Genomic DNA, 16,318 nt, shown 5'->3' on the forward strand with positions numbered 1-16,318 from the left:
CACAAGTCCTAACTTCAGAAGTCGACATCGACTTCCCCGACCTGCCTGGACGTGTGCGAGCCTGCAAGAGAAAAAGATACATAATTCATCACTTTCTTAGAAGAGAAAGAAAAATCGACTACGGCAACTGATCACTGGTGCTGCCGTCATATTTTCGAATCAAATATTTATCAGGAAAAGACACCTCATTTGCTGACTGTCAAAGTTGGTTAAATCCTGCAGTAAGGTGTGTGTGTGAGTTCGTTTAGAGCTCAATTACAGAGACACAATGCTGGATTACAGACTATTATCATCCTAATGCTTTTACCAGGGGACTTCTGCTGTTCAATGGCTTTGCAAAATAGTGAAATTAAACCCCAGTGTCTTTTTTAGCACAATGCGTTAATGCTTATCTTGAAGTTCTTTCTATTCAAGCTTCGACAAAACACCAACAATATATAGAACAATATAGAGATTTTGTTTTAATTTGATAATTGATATTTAGGTGTTTATTATTTGGCTCTCATCTTTATTGAAATAGCAATCAAAAGTAAATCCCACTGCTGTGAGAATCAGAATTTAGATGCGGAACCATGCGTTTCATGTATTACATTAAGGCAAAGGACATCCAGTTGCTTGAATAGCATATTTCAGTGTGTGAAAAACAAGATGCACCGGTTTGTCCTTGAGCAGAGTGCTCAGATAACTTCAAAATCAACCTGAGATGCATGACAACTAGACTTTATAACCCAAAAAGCTATATATAATGTGAGCATTTCTGACAGCAAAGACGGTTGGTACTGTGCAACTATAGAGAAATAAATGAATATTTATGTCATGCTCTGAGGCTCCCTGACACGGTACGCTTATCAAATGTGAAGGAGCTCAGTTGTTCCAGCGCATTTCATGAAATATAGCATCAGCTGGAAAGAAACAGATGACAACTACAGGGAAATATATGTGAGGCGCGGTGAAACTGTCACACACTGCATTATGAAGATGGGCCTGTGGCCATGTTACTGACAGCTGTCAAGTAATGCAATATAAACATAGATTGTGAGAAATTTTTAATAATCTTCCATTTCGAAATGCACAAATCAGCATTTTTGTTTTGTTTTTGGAAATGCACAAATCAGCAAAAAAATTTACCGCACTTTCACCATCAACAGTGCACTGGTTACTGAAACTTAACTGAACATTTTACACAACTATAGAGTATATTTTAATGGTAGTATTTACTTTTACATTGGAAAAGTTTGAAAAGTTAAACTCAACAAATAATAAACAGTAAAAAAGTATACATTACTCAACTTCTTTTTATTGTTAAACTGTAAAAATAATAAAATATAGCTGCAAGCAGCAATTATCAGGGCCAAGCACCACAGAAGCTAAAAATCAAGGCAGCGAGTATAAGACAAACTGCAAAAATGTGTAAAGACATTTGGAGACAATTTTAAGCAAAAGGGCTGAAATCCCGTATTACCTTTGCATATTACCTATATATGGTGCTGACTACAAATTGATCTGGTGTGGTCAGTGTTGGTTTACAATTAAACAAAGTTTGGTGTAAAAATGTAAAATCTTTCCAGAGCCCTGAGATGCAGTCTGGCATTATGCCATTGAATTGATGCGGTATACCAAAACAGTTTTGTCTATCGACACAAAGGCTCAATCCCAATTACACCTACCCATTCCCCTTGCCCCTTGAAAGAGAGTGGCAAGGCTTAGGGGTGAAAATATTTCCCTAAGAAATGGGACACCACTACTATACCATTACACGTCATCATACCCTGTTTCATTTATTAGTGTCCTGTAACATTTAACCAGTATAAACAGCAATGAAGTGCACATATCTAACAGAAATCAGGCGCAAACACGTTTAACAGATTACTCACTTCCAACGTTGTTTTGCGCTGTATTTGGACTTAATAAAACGGAGCTCGTTTTCAGCTCGAGTTTCCTTAGACGATACAGAACATATACAAGACTAGTGAAGCCGCTTTTCCATCGGGCCAAACTGTTCTCTTTGTTTGTTAACCGGTCCATTCCGTGCTGATCCGAGCCGGCCGGTACTGATATGGTTTCGTTGTCTTCTGTGGTGCTGCGATAATGTTTATACATTATATGTCAAGTCAGTCGTTGCCTTGGTAAGGCAAGAGTTTACAGACGATACGTGATGTAAATATCGACTGCGTTATGAAGGATGACCAGATATATATATTTTTAACTATTATTAATATGTGTTCACATCACTCAAATAGTGCATTTAGCAGGCTACAGAGAAACTGGCAGCCAGGCGACACACCCCGAGTGGCAACATACACACATTCCCTCGGTGGAGGGAAACTCCTCATACCCCTTCGTTCGAAGTGTGGTCCTGAAAAATCTTCGTTTGAAGGGCTATCTGGCCCTTCCCCTTACCCCTACCACTCCAGCCAAAAGAGAATCGAGACACCCCTACCCCTTCACGTGAACGCGCAAAACGAAGGCGTATGGGGAAAGGGAAGGGCTAAGGGGTAGAAATGGGATTGGGCCAAAGTCTATAGCTTTTTGCCGGCATGGTCTGTCTAAAGATGGTCTGACATGAATTTGGTGAAAATAGGAATAACCATACTATAGCAATTGGTACCTATGTTCTCGGCATGACCCAAGGAATATATTAAGGCGAGTTTTATTGCAATACGCAAAATTAATCAAAAGCTATTAGCATTTTTTGATATTTCATTGCCATTTGTTTTAATATATCCTGACCACTAGGTGGCACTCTGCTGAAATTGTGCAGGTAGGTTGTCAGGTCATGGTTGTCATAAAACACCTACATTTGGTCAAAATTCGCTAAAGCGTTGTGGAGATATAGTCTCACGTCCATTTTATTGTGTTCTTTTGTGCGTTATTCGAGAACTGGTTGACTAATCAACTTGATCTCCATAACTTTTGGTCGGCATGGTCTAAAGATGATCTTTTGTGAAAATTGGATCAATGGTGTAGGAGTTCGAAAACAATCAAAATGGCGGGAACATTTTAATGGCGAAAAATTGTCATAGGGTGCAAAGTGCAACTTTGGACAGTTGGTGGCGCTAGAGAGATTGAGTTAGAGGCTCAAAAATTTATATTTTCCAGCGCAACGTCATATGTCGTCTCTGAACAGATTCACTCCCTCTTCTAGGGGAAAATAAACTAGACTCCCATAGACTTCAATACAAAATAGCGGCACAAAACAATGTCCGTACACAGCCGGCAGGCTTGAATAACTTAAGAAATCACCAATATTAAACAGTAATTATATGTCCAGCCTGCCTGCCACAGAGCTTGAAAGATACATCCACACACTTAATTTGGTCAATTTAAAAACATGTCCCTTCATTCTCCCACTGTCAAATTGTACCCAGTGGCCAGAGGACATTTACTCGTACCTCATCGAGTCACCAGGTGTGTACGGATGATGCTATCGGGAGCTAAGGCAGGCTAGTTGCATGGCGGGACAGAAAAGTGCACTCGGTACTCTAAATATAAAGACATAATATATACACTCACCTAAAGGATTATTAGGAACACCTGTTAAATTTCTCATTAATGCAATTTTCTAATCAACCAATCACATGGCAGTTGCTTCAATGTATTTAGGGATGTGGTCCTGGTTAAGACAATCTCCTGAACTCCAAACTGAATGTCAGAATGGGAAAGAAAGGTGATTTAAGCAATTTTGAGCGTGGCATGGTTGTTGGTGCCAGACGGGCCGGTCTGAGTATTTCACAATCTGCTCAGTTACTGGGATTTTCACGCACAACCATTTCTAGGGTTTACAAAGAATGGTGTGAAAAGGGAAAAACATCCAGTATGCGGCAGTCCTGTGGGCGAAAATGCCTTGTTGATGCTGGAGGTCAGAGGAGAATGGGCCGACTGATTCAAGCTGATAGAAGAGTAACTTTGACTGAAATAACCACTCGTTACAACCGAGGTATGCAGCAAAGCATTTGTGAAGCCACAACACACACAACCTTGAGGCGGATGGGCTACAACAGCAGAAGACCCCACCGGGTACCACTCATCTCCACTACAAATAGGAAAAAGAGGCTACAATTTGCACAAGCGCACCAAAATTGGACAGTTGAAGACTGGAAAAATGTTGCCTGGTCTGATGAGTCTCGATTTCTGTTGAGACATTCAGATGGTAGAGTCAGAACTTGGCGTAAACAGAATGAGAACATGGATCCATCATGCCTTGTTACCACTGTGCAGGCTGGTGGTGGTGGTGTAATGGTGTGGGGGATGTTTTCTTGGCACACTTTAGGCACCTTAGTGCCAATTGGGCATCGTTTAAATGCCACGGCCTACCTGAGCATTGTTTCTGACCATGTCCATCCCTTTATGACCACCATGTCCCCATCCTCTGATGGCTACTTCCAGCAGGATAATGCACCATGTCACAAAGCTCGAATCATTTCAAATTGGTTTCTTGAACATGACAATGACTTCACTGGACTAAAACGGCCCCCACAGTCATCAGATCTCAACCCAATAGAGCATCTTTGGGATGTGGTGGAACGGGAGCTTCGTGCCCTGGATGTGCATCCCACAAATCTCCATCAACTCCAAGATGCTATCCTATCAATAAGGGCCAACATTTCTAAAGAATGCTTTCAGCACCTTGTTGAATCAATGCCACGTAGAATTAAGGCAGTTCTGAAGGCGAAAGGGGGTCAAACACAGTATTAGTATGGTGTTCCTAATAATCCCTTAGGTGAGTGCACATTTAAAGATGTTTACTTGCAAAAAAGAAGTAAAATCATTCACTTGTTGTAAGTTCCCGGATGTGCTGGTAGTCCATATGTGGTTAATGTTCAGACTGTCCTCTACCTGTGTGCCAAATTTCACAACTTTTTACCTTACGGTTCTATGGGCTTCCATAGACTTAATGAGAGGAAGAAAAATAATAATAGGAACACTAATGGATACAATATGTGCCTACGCACCTTCGGTGGAGGGTTTCTAAAAGCATCCTGCAGCAAAAACTGACCAAGTATTTGAAAGGTAGAGCTGCGAACCAATCAGCTGTGCCCTATAAAGAATGATGTGATTGCAGGCAGATTGAGTTAAGGACCTATCAGCCTGCACCATCTGGAGTATCATGACAGAACTTTGTATTTGTAATTATTCTTCTAAATAAACTCCATTCCATTTGCATTCAATGCTAACTCATTTGCACAAGTGATTCTGGTTTAGCCTGTTTCTCTATCAGGACAGACCTGTGATTATGTACAATGCAATACTCACATTTTTGCCTGCCTCTCCCGTTCCAGGTCTTGTCGCTGGGCGCCGATGTGCTGCCAGAATACAAGCTCCAGACGCCACGCATGGATAAGTTCACCATCCTGCACTACAGCCCATTCAAAGCCATGTGGGATTGGCTCATCCTGCTGCTGGTTATATATACAGCCATTTTAACCCCTTATTCCGCTGCCTTCCTGCTCAATGACATCGAGGAACAAAGACGACGGAAATGTGGCTATTCCTGCAGCCCTCTTAACATGGTGGACTTAATGGTGGACATCATGTTCATCATCGACATCCTCATAAACTTTCGCACCACGTACGTGAACTTGAACGAGGAGGTGGTGAGCCATCCGGGGAAGATCGCCATCCATTACTTCAAAGGCTGGTTCCTTATAGACATGGTGGCGGCTATTCCCTTCGACCTGCTCATATTTGGATCAGGATCAGAAGACGTAAGTGACACCAGAATTTAATTAACTTCCTTCTGCGCTTGGCTGTCGGTGTAAACTAGGGATCTCAAACTCAAATTACCAATTGGCAGGTGGTGTTCTCCTTCTCATTGGCACAGTTATTCACTTAACACGTGCACATGCAGCCAAATTTTGCAACGGATATGAGCGCACAGACCTGTTTGTTGTTGTCAACGAGGCTATTATTATGCATTTACATTTGTGCAATTATGAGCCAAGTTTTTACACGAATACACCACCCTTCAAAAGTTTGGGGTCAGAAAGATTTAGTAATGTTTTTGAAAGAAGTCTCACCAAGGCTGCATTTGTTAGATTAAAAAATATTAATATATTAAATATTAATACAATCAAAAATAACTAAAGTGTTTTACTGGATTACTCCAGTCTTTAGTGTCACATGATCCTTCAGAAATCATTCTGAAATGATGATTTGATGCTCAAGAAACATGTTGAAAACCCTGATACATTCTTTGACAAATAGAAAGTTCAAAAGAACATTTATTTGAAATATAAATCTTTTGTAACATTATGTCTTTACTATCAATTTTGATCAATTTAATGCATCCTTTCTTTTCTTTCACAAAAAAATATCCTACAGACCCCAAACTCATGGTGCATGCATTTGGCAGATGCTTTTATCCAAAGCAACTCACAATGCATTTAATATATCATGCATGTACATTAGAAATCAAACCCTTGGCATTGCAATCACCATATCAGATGAGCTACAGAAACATTTGGAGCTAAAGTAATAATTTAGGCTGTCTGTTTTAAAGGAACACTCCACCGTTTTTAGAAATAGGGCTTATTCAACTTCTTTAAAACATGTAGATATGTGGGCAAATAAATTTTTGTCTCAGTACATGCATTGTTTTAGTTTGGCCAAGTCGCCACTAGCTTAGCTTAGCATAATGAATGGAATCCTATGTTGCCAGTTAGCATGTCCTGAGTAAAAGTGATCCAAAAATAAAAACCCCCACCTAATTACTTCTTGTGGCCTGTGAGTAAAAATCACTTTTACTCGGGACATGCTAGCTGGCAACATAGGATTCCATTCATTATGCTAAGCTAAGCTAAGCTAGCGGCGACCCTGCCAAACTAAAACAAATGTAAGAAAGAAGTTGAATAAGTCCTATTTCTGGATTGTTCCTTTAAGAAAACAACTGAAAAACATTCAAGTCAAGTATAAAAAAAAAACTTTTCGGGATAAAAAGGTCTGTATAAAACAATCTCGATCGTTTGAGGCTTAAAGCTACACTGTGTGATATTTTCCCCCATCTAGTGGTGAAAAGGTATATGACCATCCAGTGAATTTTAGTTTCTGTTCCTCTCAATTCCGATTTCGTTTTAACTCCTACGTTGGCCGATTTAGTCCAAGATTAACATGGCTTCCAGTTCGACCTCGTCCACATTCGACACGGTGCCATCGAGTGTTAAAACGCGAAAGGCGAAGCTTGAATTTACGGGTATGTCCCTCTTTGGCTAATGTACTTTCAAGATGGAGGGGCAACATGGCGACCGGCATTCGAACCCCTCACCCGTATGTATTTTCAATGGCATATTATAAACTTACGAGAATACTTTATTACTTGAAAGAAGTAAATATACATTAATGAGCACATATTTTTGAAAGAACTAAGTGTTTTTAGCTAAGAATAAACTAAAAAAGTGCCGCTTTAAACATTTATTTATTTAATTGTTTGTTTGTACTGTGTCCATTATGTAGATCCGATCAGATCCAGCATTTTGCAGAGGTCAGAAAGCTTTAGCGCTCATGACCACAACACAACTATTTCAGTGAATCGGGGATTACAGTATCAGAATATACTGTATGTTGTTCTCTCCCTCCATTTTTTTGAATGGCCTTCATTTCTGAATCCATTTATTTGGATTAGTGGCTTACCAAATGCGAGTCACTGATTATGATGAGAGAGAGAGGAAAGAAAAAACTGATGTTTGAACAGCTTACAGGCTGAATCATTGGCACGCCGGTTGGCTTGTTTCCTTGCTTGTTTATGTAGGCACATCCGTCAATGGCCTATCATGAGCTCTTGGCACATACCGGCATATGGTTTCCCCGGTTCGTGGTCTGTTCCAGTGACAGCAACTCTGACAGAGCCACGTACAGCCTAAGGACACCAGAAACAAACACAGTGGCTTTTAAAATATTAAAGAATGGAATTATAGATTAAGACCTACTGGAAATGTCATTATTTGATGGCTTGCAGTATATTTTTAGACTATGGATGGGTTTTGATGCTTGGTCTTGCTAAGTATATTGCTTTCGGTCTCATATTCGCAAGGTTTTTCTGAAAAGGGACGTCGAGCTCCAGCCATCCAACAGCCTTTTAGATCCCCCAATTAACAAAGCTCACGCTCTCAGCATCTGCGCTCGTTTTCACTGGAGGCGCTTTCACATCTGTCTCTGGGCACAACTGGGGTGATACAGCTAAAAAACATCATATTTAAGTATTTGTGCTCTGAAATTTCTTTTTTTTTTTGCAATCACTGGAATCCAAATGTCTCATTTTCACACCCAAACCGTCAGTTTAGACAAGTAGATTCAAAAAATTGAAGAAAAATGGTGAAAATATACCTTAAGATGAATTAAGGCATGGTTTCCACGCTATTTTTTTCCACTAAATGCAATAACACTTAATTTATTTGCACTAATATAACAATACATTCATAATCAAACGCTTTCCTGAATTATATAAATGCTAGAAGATTTCTGTAAACATTTTTAATAAGCTAATTAATCACTGAAATACAGTTTTGAATCAATACACTGTTACAACTGACATTTTAAACTGATTCACACAAATTTATCAACTCTCCTCATGTATTATTTTTTACATTAAATATTCTGAATCTAATTGAACTTCAATGTTTGGTTGAAATTATGGGTTCTCTGGTTGAATAAAAACATGAATCAAACATTTCAGACCACCCACACACACCCACACACACACACACACACACACACACACACACACACACACACAGCTCAGAGAACTCAAGCGTGGGACTGTGATTGGCTGCCGCCTGTGCAATAAGTCCATTTGTGAAATTTCCTCACTACTAAATATTCCACACTCAACTGTTAGTGGTGTTATAACAAAGTGGAAGCAATTGGGAACAACAGCAACTTGTAACTAGACAATGTAAAATCACAGAGCGGGGTCAGCGCATGCTGAGGCACGCAGTGTGCAGAAGTCGCCAACTTTAATCAATAGAGTCAAAAGCTAAAGACCTCAAAACTTCATGTGGTCAGCTCAAGATCAATGTGTAGAGCTTCATGGAATGGGTTTCCATGGCCGAGCAGCTCATCCAAGCCTTACATCACCAAGTGAAATGCAAAGCGTGGGATGCAGTGGGGTAAAGCACGCCACCACTGGACTCTAGAGCAGTGGAGACGTGTTCTCTGGAATGACCAATCACGCTTCTCTGTCTGGCAATTCGATGGACGAGTCTGGGTTTGGTGGTTGCCAGGAGAACGGGACTTGCCTGACTGCATTGTGCCAAGTGTAAAGTTTGGTGGAGGGGGGATTATGAAGTTGTTTTTCAGGGTTTGGGCCCTAAGTTCCAGTGAAAGGAACTCTTAATGCTTCAGCATTGACATTTTGGATAATTTCATGCTCTCAACTTTGTGGGAACAGTTTGGGGACGGCCCCTTCCTGTTCCATCATGACTGCGCACCAGTGCACAAAACATTGGTCCATAAAGACATGGATGAGCGAATTTGGTGTGGAGGAACTTGACTGACCTCAACCCGATTGAACACCTTTGGGATGAATTAGAGCGGAGACTGCGAGCTAGGCCATCCTGGACCTCACAAATGTGCTTCTAAAAGAAAGGTCAAAATTCCCATAAACACACCCCTGAACCTTGTGGAAAGCCTTCCCAGAAGAGCTGAAGCTGTTATAGTTGCAACGGGTGGGCCAACTTCATATTAAACCCTACGGATTAAGAATGGGATGTCATTAAAGTTAATGTAAAGGCAGGCGTCCCAAAACTGTTGGCAATATAGTGTATATATGAATATATGAAGGAAAGTTTGTATGTATGAATGAATGAATGAATGTACACATTTATACATACATATTAAAATAATGGGGATGGTAAGACTTTTAAAAATACAGTAAAATTGCTGTCTTTACTTTCACGTTTGATCAATTTAAGGTATCATTGCTGAATAAGACTATACATTTTTTCACAAAAAAAACAAAACAAAAAAAACTTACCAAACTAAAAACAGTATATCAAGTAAAAAGGCTGAAAATAAATATTATTTTCCCTATATTGCCCCAGTGCTGGTGCACTGAGAAGAAAATATCACTGACCGTCCATTAATTCATGCTATCACTCTTTTACTACATAAGCTTTTGTCATTATTATGTATCTGACATTCTGCATTACACAAATGCAAACATGACTGCACCATTGAGGATGCTTTATGGTCACCTGATGCCTCTGTGGTCAGCCAGATGGATTTGATCTGCTGGTCAGCGGCCAGACTGCGGTGTGTTTGTGTACTACTTAGGGAATGAGCTGGGTCAGGCAGATGGCAGGTGGTTATAGGATGCATCTCATTTACAGCACTTAGATGAGGATTGAGCACTCAGATTGGTGAGGATTGAGCACTCAGATTGGGTCTCCTCAAAACCCACTGGCGACGACCACATCTTGCACAAGCCCTTATTATATTTGACAGGCTTTTACCATTAGGCATACGTCATCAGAACATATGGATAATTATGTTGACTTGACATAACATGCTAAAACAAATGTTAAAACATGCTAGCAAACATGTACATGTTAGTGTGTTAACAATGTGCTAAATCATGATTATTAGCAACATTATTACATGCTAGAAACATGCTAACCCATGTTAGGAACATGTTGGCATTGTTCATGTTAGCGACATGTTAATACCATGTTAAAAATATGGTAGCAGTCTGCTAAATCATGCTAGGAACATGCTACATTGTGCAATCAACATGTTAAAACATGCTAGAAACATGCTGACAATGTTATCAATGTGATAAAACATGCTAACAATATGTTAAAACATGTTAGCAAAACTTGTACATGTTGGTGTGTTAACAATGTGATAAATAATGATCATTAGCAACATTATAACATGCTTATAGCATGTTGGCAATGTGCTACATCATGTTGGCAGCAGGTTAATACCATGTTAAAAATATGGTAGCAGTCTGCTAAAGCATGCTACATTGTGCAATCAACTTGTTAAAACATGCTAGAAACATGCTGACACTGTTATCAATGTGATAAAACATGCTAACAATATGCAAAATCAGGCTAGCAATGTGCTAAAATGTGTTAACATGTACGTCAGAAATATGTTACCACTGTACTAAATCATTATATACATTTTTAGCAACATTAAAACATGCTAGAATCATGCTAAGAACATGCTGCATGCAGTCTGCTAAAGCATGATAGGAACATGCTAAATCGTGCAATCAACCTGTCAAAAAAAATTATAGAAACATGCTAAAGAATGCTATCAATGTTAACAACATATACAAGTTAGAAATGTTACCACTGTACTAAATCTATTTATTTATTTATTTATTTATTTATTTATTTATTTATTTATTTATTTATATATTTATATATTTATATATATATATATATATATATATATATATATATATATATATATATATATATATATATATATATATATATATATATATATATATATATATAGCAACATGAAAACATGCTAGAAACATGTTAAATCATGCTAGGAACATCCTGGCAATGTGCTACATCATGTTAGCAACATGCTAATACCATGTTAAAAACATGGTAGCAGTCTGCTAAAGCATGATAGGAACATGCTAAATCGTGCAATCAACATGTTAAAACATTCTAACAATATGCTAAATCATGTTAGCTGTGTGCTAAAACGTGTTAACAACATGTATATGTTAGCACTGTACTAAATCATTACATCATTTTTTAGCAACATTAAAACATGCTAGAAACATGTTAAATAATACTAGGAACATGCCGGCAATGTGCTACATCATGTTAGCAACATGTTAATACCATGTTAAAAACATGGTAGCAGTCTGCTAAAGCATGATAGGAAAATGCAAAATCGTGCAATCAACATGTTAAAACATGCTGCTAGAAACATACTAGCATTGTGCTAAAAACATGTTAGCAACATTTTATTGACTTGCATTGACTTCTCTGAGTGAAACCTCATAGCTACTCAAGGTTTTAATAGTTATTTCAAACTTTTGTCAAACCATCAAAGTCAGTCTTCAAACTTTACTCGTCTAGTTAAACAGTGGAATTGAACAAGTAGGCCACTCATGTGAGGTCAAACTTGATTAACAATCGCTATAATTGAGCGTCCATCTCATCGGCATGTCCGGCTATAACTCAAAAACGTGATTTGCTGTGAACAGGATCTGCTAATGAGTTTTTAATGGGTCGCTCATGACAGATGCAGCACGTCTCAACGTGAGAGTACAAAAAAACCCCACGTGCTTTGCTCCGCGAGCTCGCTAACACACTGTCAGCGCTCGTATGCATGCTAAGCATTGCTGTCAGACGCATCCGTTAAGACGTTCTAAAAATACCCGGTGTGGGTCCTTACTTTGCTTTGTGAGGCCACAGTATAATTGCCAGCTAAACAAATGATCTCCCACCGGGGGACAAGCGATGACGTTGAAGGAGTCGTTTCGGATGAGACAGTGCCCGCTGTCAGCTCCCAGGGACCTTTGTCCCGTGTCTCTGTCTATTGAACACATTTCACCTGCAAATGAGGATTTATCTCCTTCCTGCTCAGCTTGGTAGTTCACCAAGAGCTAGACGAGAAGTGCGGATGCTGAAACTCATTACCCAGGTCTCTCACGTCGGGTGTTTATTTTATCCTCGCGGTGCGAAATTGTGATGAGATGGATCTCTGGTGTTGGCACAGCAGTGTGTAATGGACTAAAATTAAACAGGATTATCAAAATATTAATTAGTGTTGCAGTCATGAAGGCATTACAGTCGAACCCAGAGATGAGCTTTGGGTGTATTAGGCCACAATGTGTTCCGGCTTTTCTAATACAGTTAACTGTGGATAATTAAAGCTATAAAAGCCCACGGCTCTGTTGCAAAACCCAGTGAGCTGACGACATACGCAGGAATAAGTGACTGATTTGGAAAACTCTTCATAGGAAGTAATTCCAAGCGTTATATGAATTACACAAAGTGCATGGGATGTGAGTTTGAAGATTAAAGTTAAGCATGTTACCCAATCTGTCCCGCTAGTTTCATAATGAATCAAAAGCCGCTTTTCCAATGAAGGAACTTTCCCCAGGAGCTACGGCCTTTGTGTTTCAACCGCAGGGACCAGGGTCTAAATGAAGTTGCGGGTAAATATTTCCCCCTCCGAGAGTCCCTGCTCGCGAGGTAGCACTTTTTCAAAGTTCAGGAACTTTCGGGGGTGGAATTGGGTGCTGAACATGCTGATTGGTTGAGCTCACGCAGCATTTTATTTCAACCGGCATTTTTAAAAGTCTTGCGAGGTTCGTTCTGCGTTCAGTAAATATCAGTCTTGCTCTTTGTGTCTGATGGCGTGCGTTCGTCTCAGCAATCGCACAGTCAATGTCCGTAATAGCTGATAATAACATGCGGTGTCATGTCGCTGGCTGGGAGGAACAGTCGCGCATCACCAGACTAATTTGCCTAATCTTCACGGTACTTTAGAGTAGTAGTAAAACAGTAGCAGGTCTGGGGGAAAAAAGTTCCTGGTACAAATTGTTCTGGGGAATTTCTTTTTGGGGTGTCCAGTGGCCATTTTGGTGGCCTGAAAATGCAAGCTTTTGAAGACGGGTTTTAAAGTGCATAGGTTTGAAAATGACACTTACCGTCTCCATGTAACCAACAAAAACGGGAATTTGTGAAAACGGTGACATCATGCGCATGTGTATTACATGTTTACGCATGCGTATTACGTGTTCGCGGGGTGTTTCCCTGACATCGCCAACCACTGGTCTGGCATGCATAATACAGGCTTTTTAGTCATTTGCAGATCCGTGTGAACGGGGATCGTTTTGACGTTGTCGTCTGTTTTTAGTACATTGTTGTCCTGCAAACATACCCTCAGACACTAAAATCACAACTAAAAAGAGCTTCGAGTCCCCTTTAAAGTTCAGGTACACGTCGATTCACCAACTTTTTCCTTTGTTTAATTTGTATACTGAAAATGGGTTGGAGATCCGGGTGGGCAAATTATTATGCATTTTTATGCTTAGAGTATTGGGTCGGCCCTCTTCAACATAATTTGTTTTGGGGTCGTATGATGCTATTTTAAAAGTTCATTATTTAGAAAATTGGGTATAATAGAGTAGGTTAACATGCTTTAATGTTGACATGTTTTCACATACTGTACATTGTAAAATGCCCCGATTTCTACAAAGCCCCTGCTTGCAAAAAGCTCAGAGTGCTCTGATTGGCTAGCAGACCCAGTGCCTTGTGATTGGCCAAACAGCTCAAGAGTTTGTTGGAAATGTAGCGCCAGCTTCAGCTTCCAAAGCTTTATATAATTGTAAATACATTAAAAATGCCGTTGGTTTTACCATCAGTTCGAGACAAGAGTCTGAAAATGCAGATGATCAAGCCGATCGATCAGAACCAACTTTGCAAGCATGACCTGAGCAGGACATTTTGCAGTAGTCTTTGTATATAGCCGCTATTGTACTCTCCCAGGTTCAGGAAGCTGTCCTCTATAAAATGCGCTGTGCACCAGCAAACTTTTGGGTTGTACTGCTCTGGAACAGCTTTATGAATAAATCTTAACCTCTGACCCCAATTTCATCTGTTTTCAGAAGGCCAAACAAATCGGGTTTGTGTTCGCATCCAAACACACCGCATCTCTGTGACATGACAACAACACTACAATTCACTGTGTTTCTTTTCGAATGCCTTTGGGCGGGCATTATGCTAATATTTCACATTGTGACAGACGTTTGAGGAAGTAATATCTGGACTTTGATCAAGGCGTTTTAGGCAAGTCTGGAATCTCTATAAAATAGAATAAATTCTAATTTGCAGATCTTCTACATGCACAAACAGATGCACTATATTGGCAAAAGTTTTGGGACGCCTGCCTTTACATGCACATTAACTTTAATGACATCCCATTCTTAATCCGTAGGGTTTAATATGGAGTTGGCCCACCCTTTGCAGCTATAACAGCTTCAACTCTTCTGGGAAGGCTTTCCACAAGGTTTAGGAGTGTGTTTATGGGAATTTTTGACCATTCTTCTAGAAGCGCATTTGTGATGCTCATGTCTTTATGGGCCGACGCTTTGTGCACTGGTGTGCAGTCATGTTGGAACAGGAAGGGGCCATCCCCAAACTGTTCCCACAAAGTTAGGGGCATGAAATGTCTTGGTATGCAGAAGCATTAAATTCACTGGAACTAAGGGGCCAAGCCCAAACCCAGAAAAACAACCCCACACCATAACCCCCCCACCACCAAACTTTAGGTGCTTGATTTTATACATCTATGGCAATGGAAGTGATTGGAACACCTGAATCCAATGATTTGGAGGGGTGTCCCAATACTTTTGGCAATACGGAAAAGGAAAACATTAAAAAGCATCAAATGACCCTTTAAAAGGGCAGATCACTAGTTTTAAAGCCTATGAAAAAGAACTTGATTAGCCTTAATGAGTCAAATGAGTATCATGGTAAAATGCAATCTGTTTTCAGTGTAACTAATGAGCACCTTCTCTCTTTTCAAGACAACCACTCTCATTGGCCTGTTGAAGACCGCGCGACTCCTCCGACTGGTTCGTGTTGCCAGGAAGCTGGACCGTTACTCTGAATACGGCGCAGCAGTTCTCATGCTCCTTATGTGTATATTTGCTCTGATCGCCCATTGGCTCGCCTGCATCTGGTACGCCATTGGAAATATGGAGAAACCATATCTGGACCATAAGATCGGCTGGCTTGACAATCTCGAGGTGTCCATTGGGAAGAAAATAAACGATAGTGACCCCAGCTCTGGGCCGACCATAAAGGATAAATACGTCACTGCACTGTACTTCACATTCAGTTCACTGACCAGCGTGGGCTTTGGAAACGTGTCCCCCAACACCAACTCGGAGAAGATCTTCTCCATCTGCGTCATGCTCATTGGATGTAAGTCTGAAACACACGCATGTACGAAAACAGCTTAAAGGGATCGACTGTTCCAAAACTGAAATTTCTGTCATTTACTCACCTTCATGTCGTCCCAAACCCGCATGTTGTTATTATTCCTGAGAATCACAAAAGGATAAAGTTTCCATTGAAAAAAAATATATATGGTGACTAAATAATGACAAAGTTTAATGTTTTGGTGAAACAATCCTTAAATAGTGAAATAAAAGCTGTTCTTTTGAACTTTCCATTCATCAAAGAATCCTGAAAAAAAGTTTGGTTTCCTCAAAAATTATGAAGCAGCTCTTCTGACAAAATTGATAATAATCAGAAATGTTTCTTGAGCAGCAAATCAGCATCTTAGAATGATTTCTGATCATGTGACAAGTTAAAAATTCAGCTTTGCATCA

At 39.9% G+C, this 16,318-nt stretch overlaps 1 protein-coding gene across 1 annotated transcript in view; it reads left to right on the top strand.

The window, feature by feature from the left end:
• Positions 1–16,318, top strand: part of LOC307128781 (potassium voltage-gated channel subfamily H member 7) — a gene marked incomplete at its 3' end in the record, with an annotated part of 183,975 nt that overhangs the window by 111,478 nt on the left and 56,179 nt on the right. The window contains exons 6-7 of the mRNA XM_079820724.1: positions 5,280–5,705; positions 15,509–15,908. Of these exons, the coding sequence (XP_079676850.1) occupies positions 5,280–5,705; positions 15,509–15,908 (826 nt within the window). The remainder of the gene's footprint in view (positions 1–5,279; positions 5,706–15,508; positions 15,909–16,318) is intronic.

The sequence above is a fragment of the Gobio gobio genome, assembly GCF_949357685.1.
Source record: "Gobio gobio genome assembly, chromosome: 7".
Classification (NCBI taxonomy): domain Eukaryota; kingdom Metazoa; phylum Chordata; class Actinopteri; order Cypriniformes; family Gobionidae; genus Gobio; species Gobio gobio.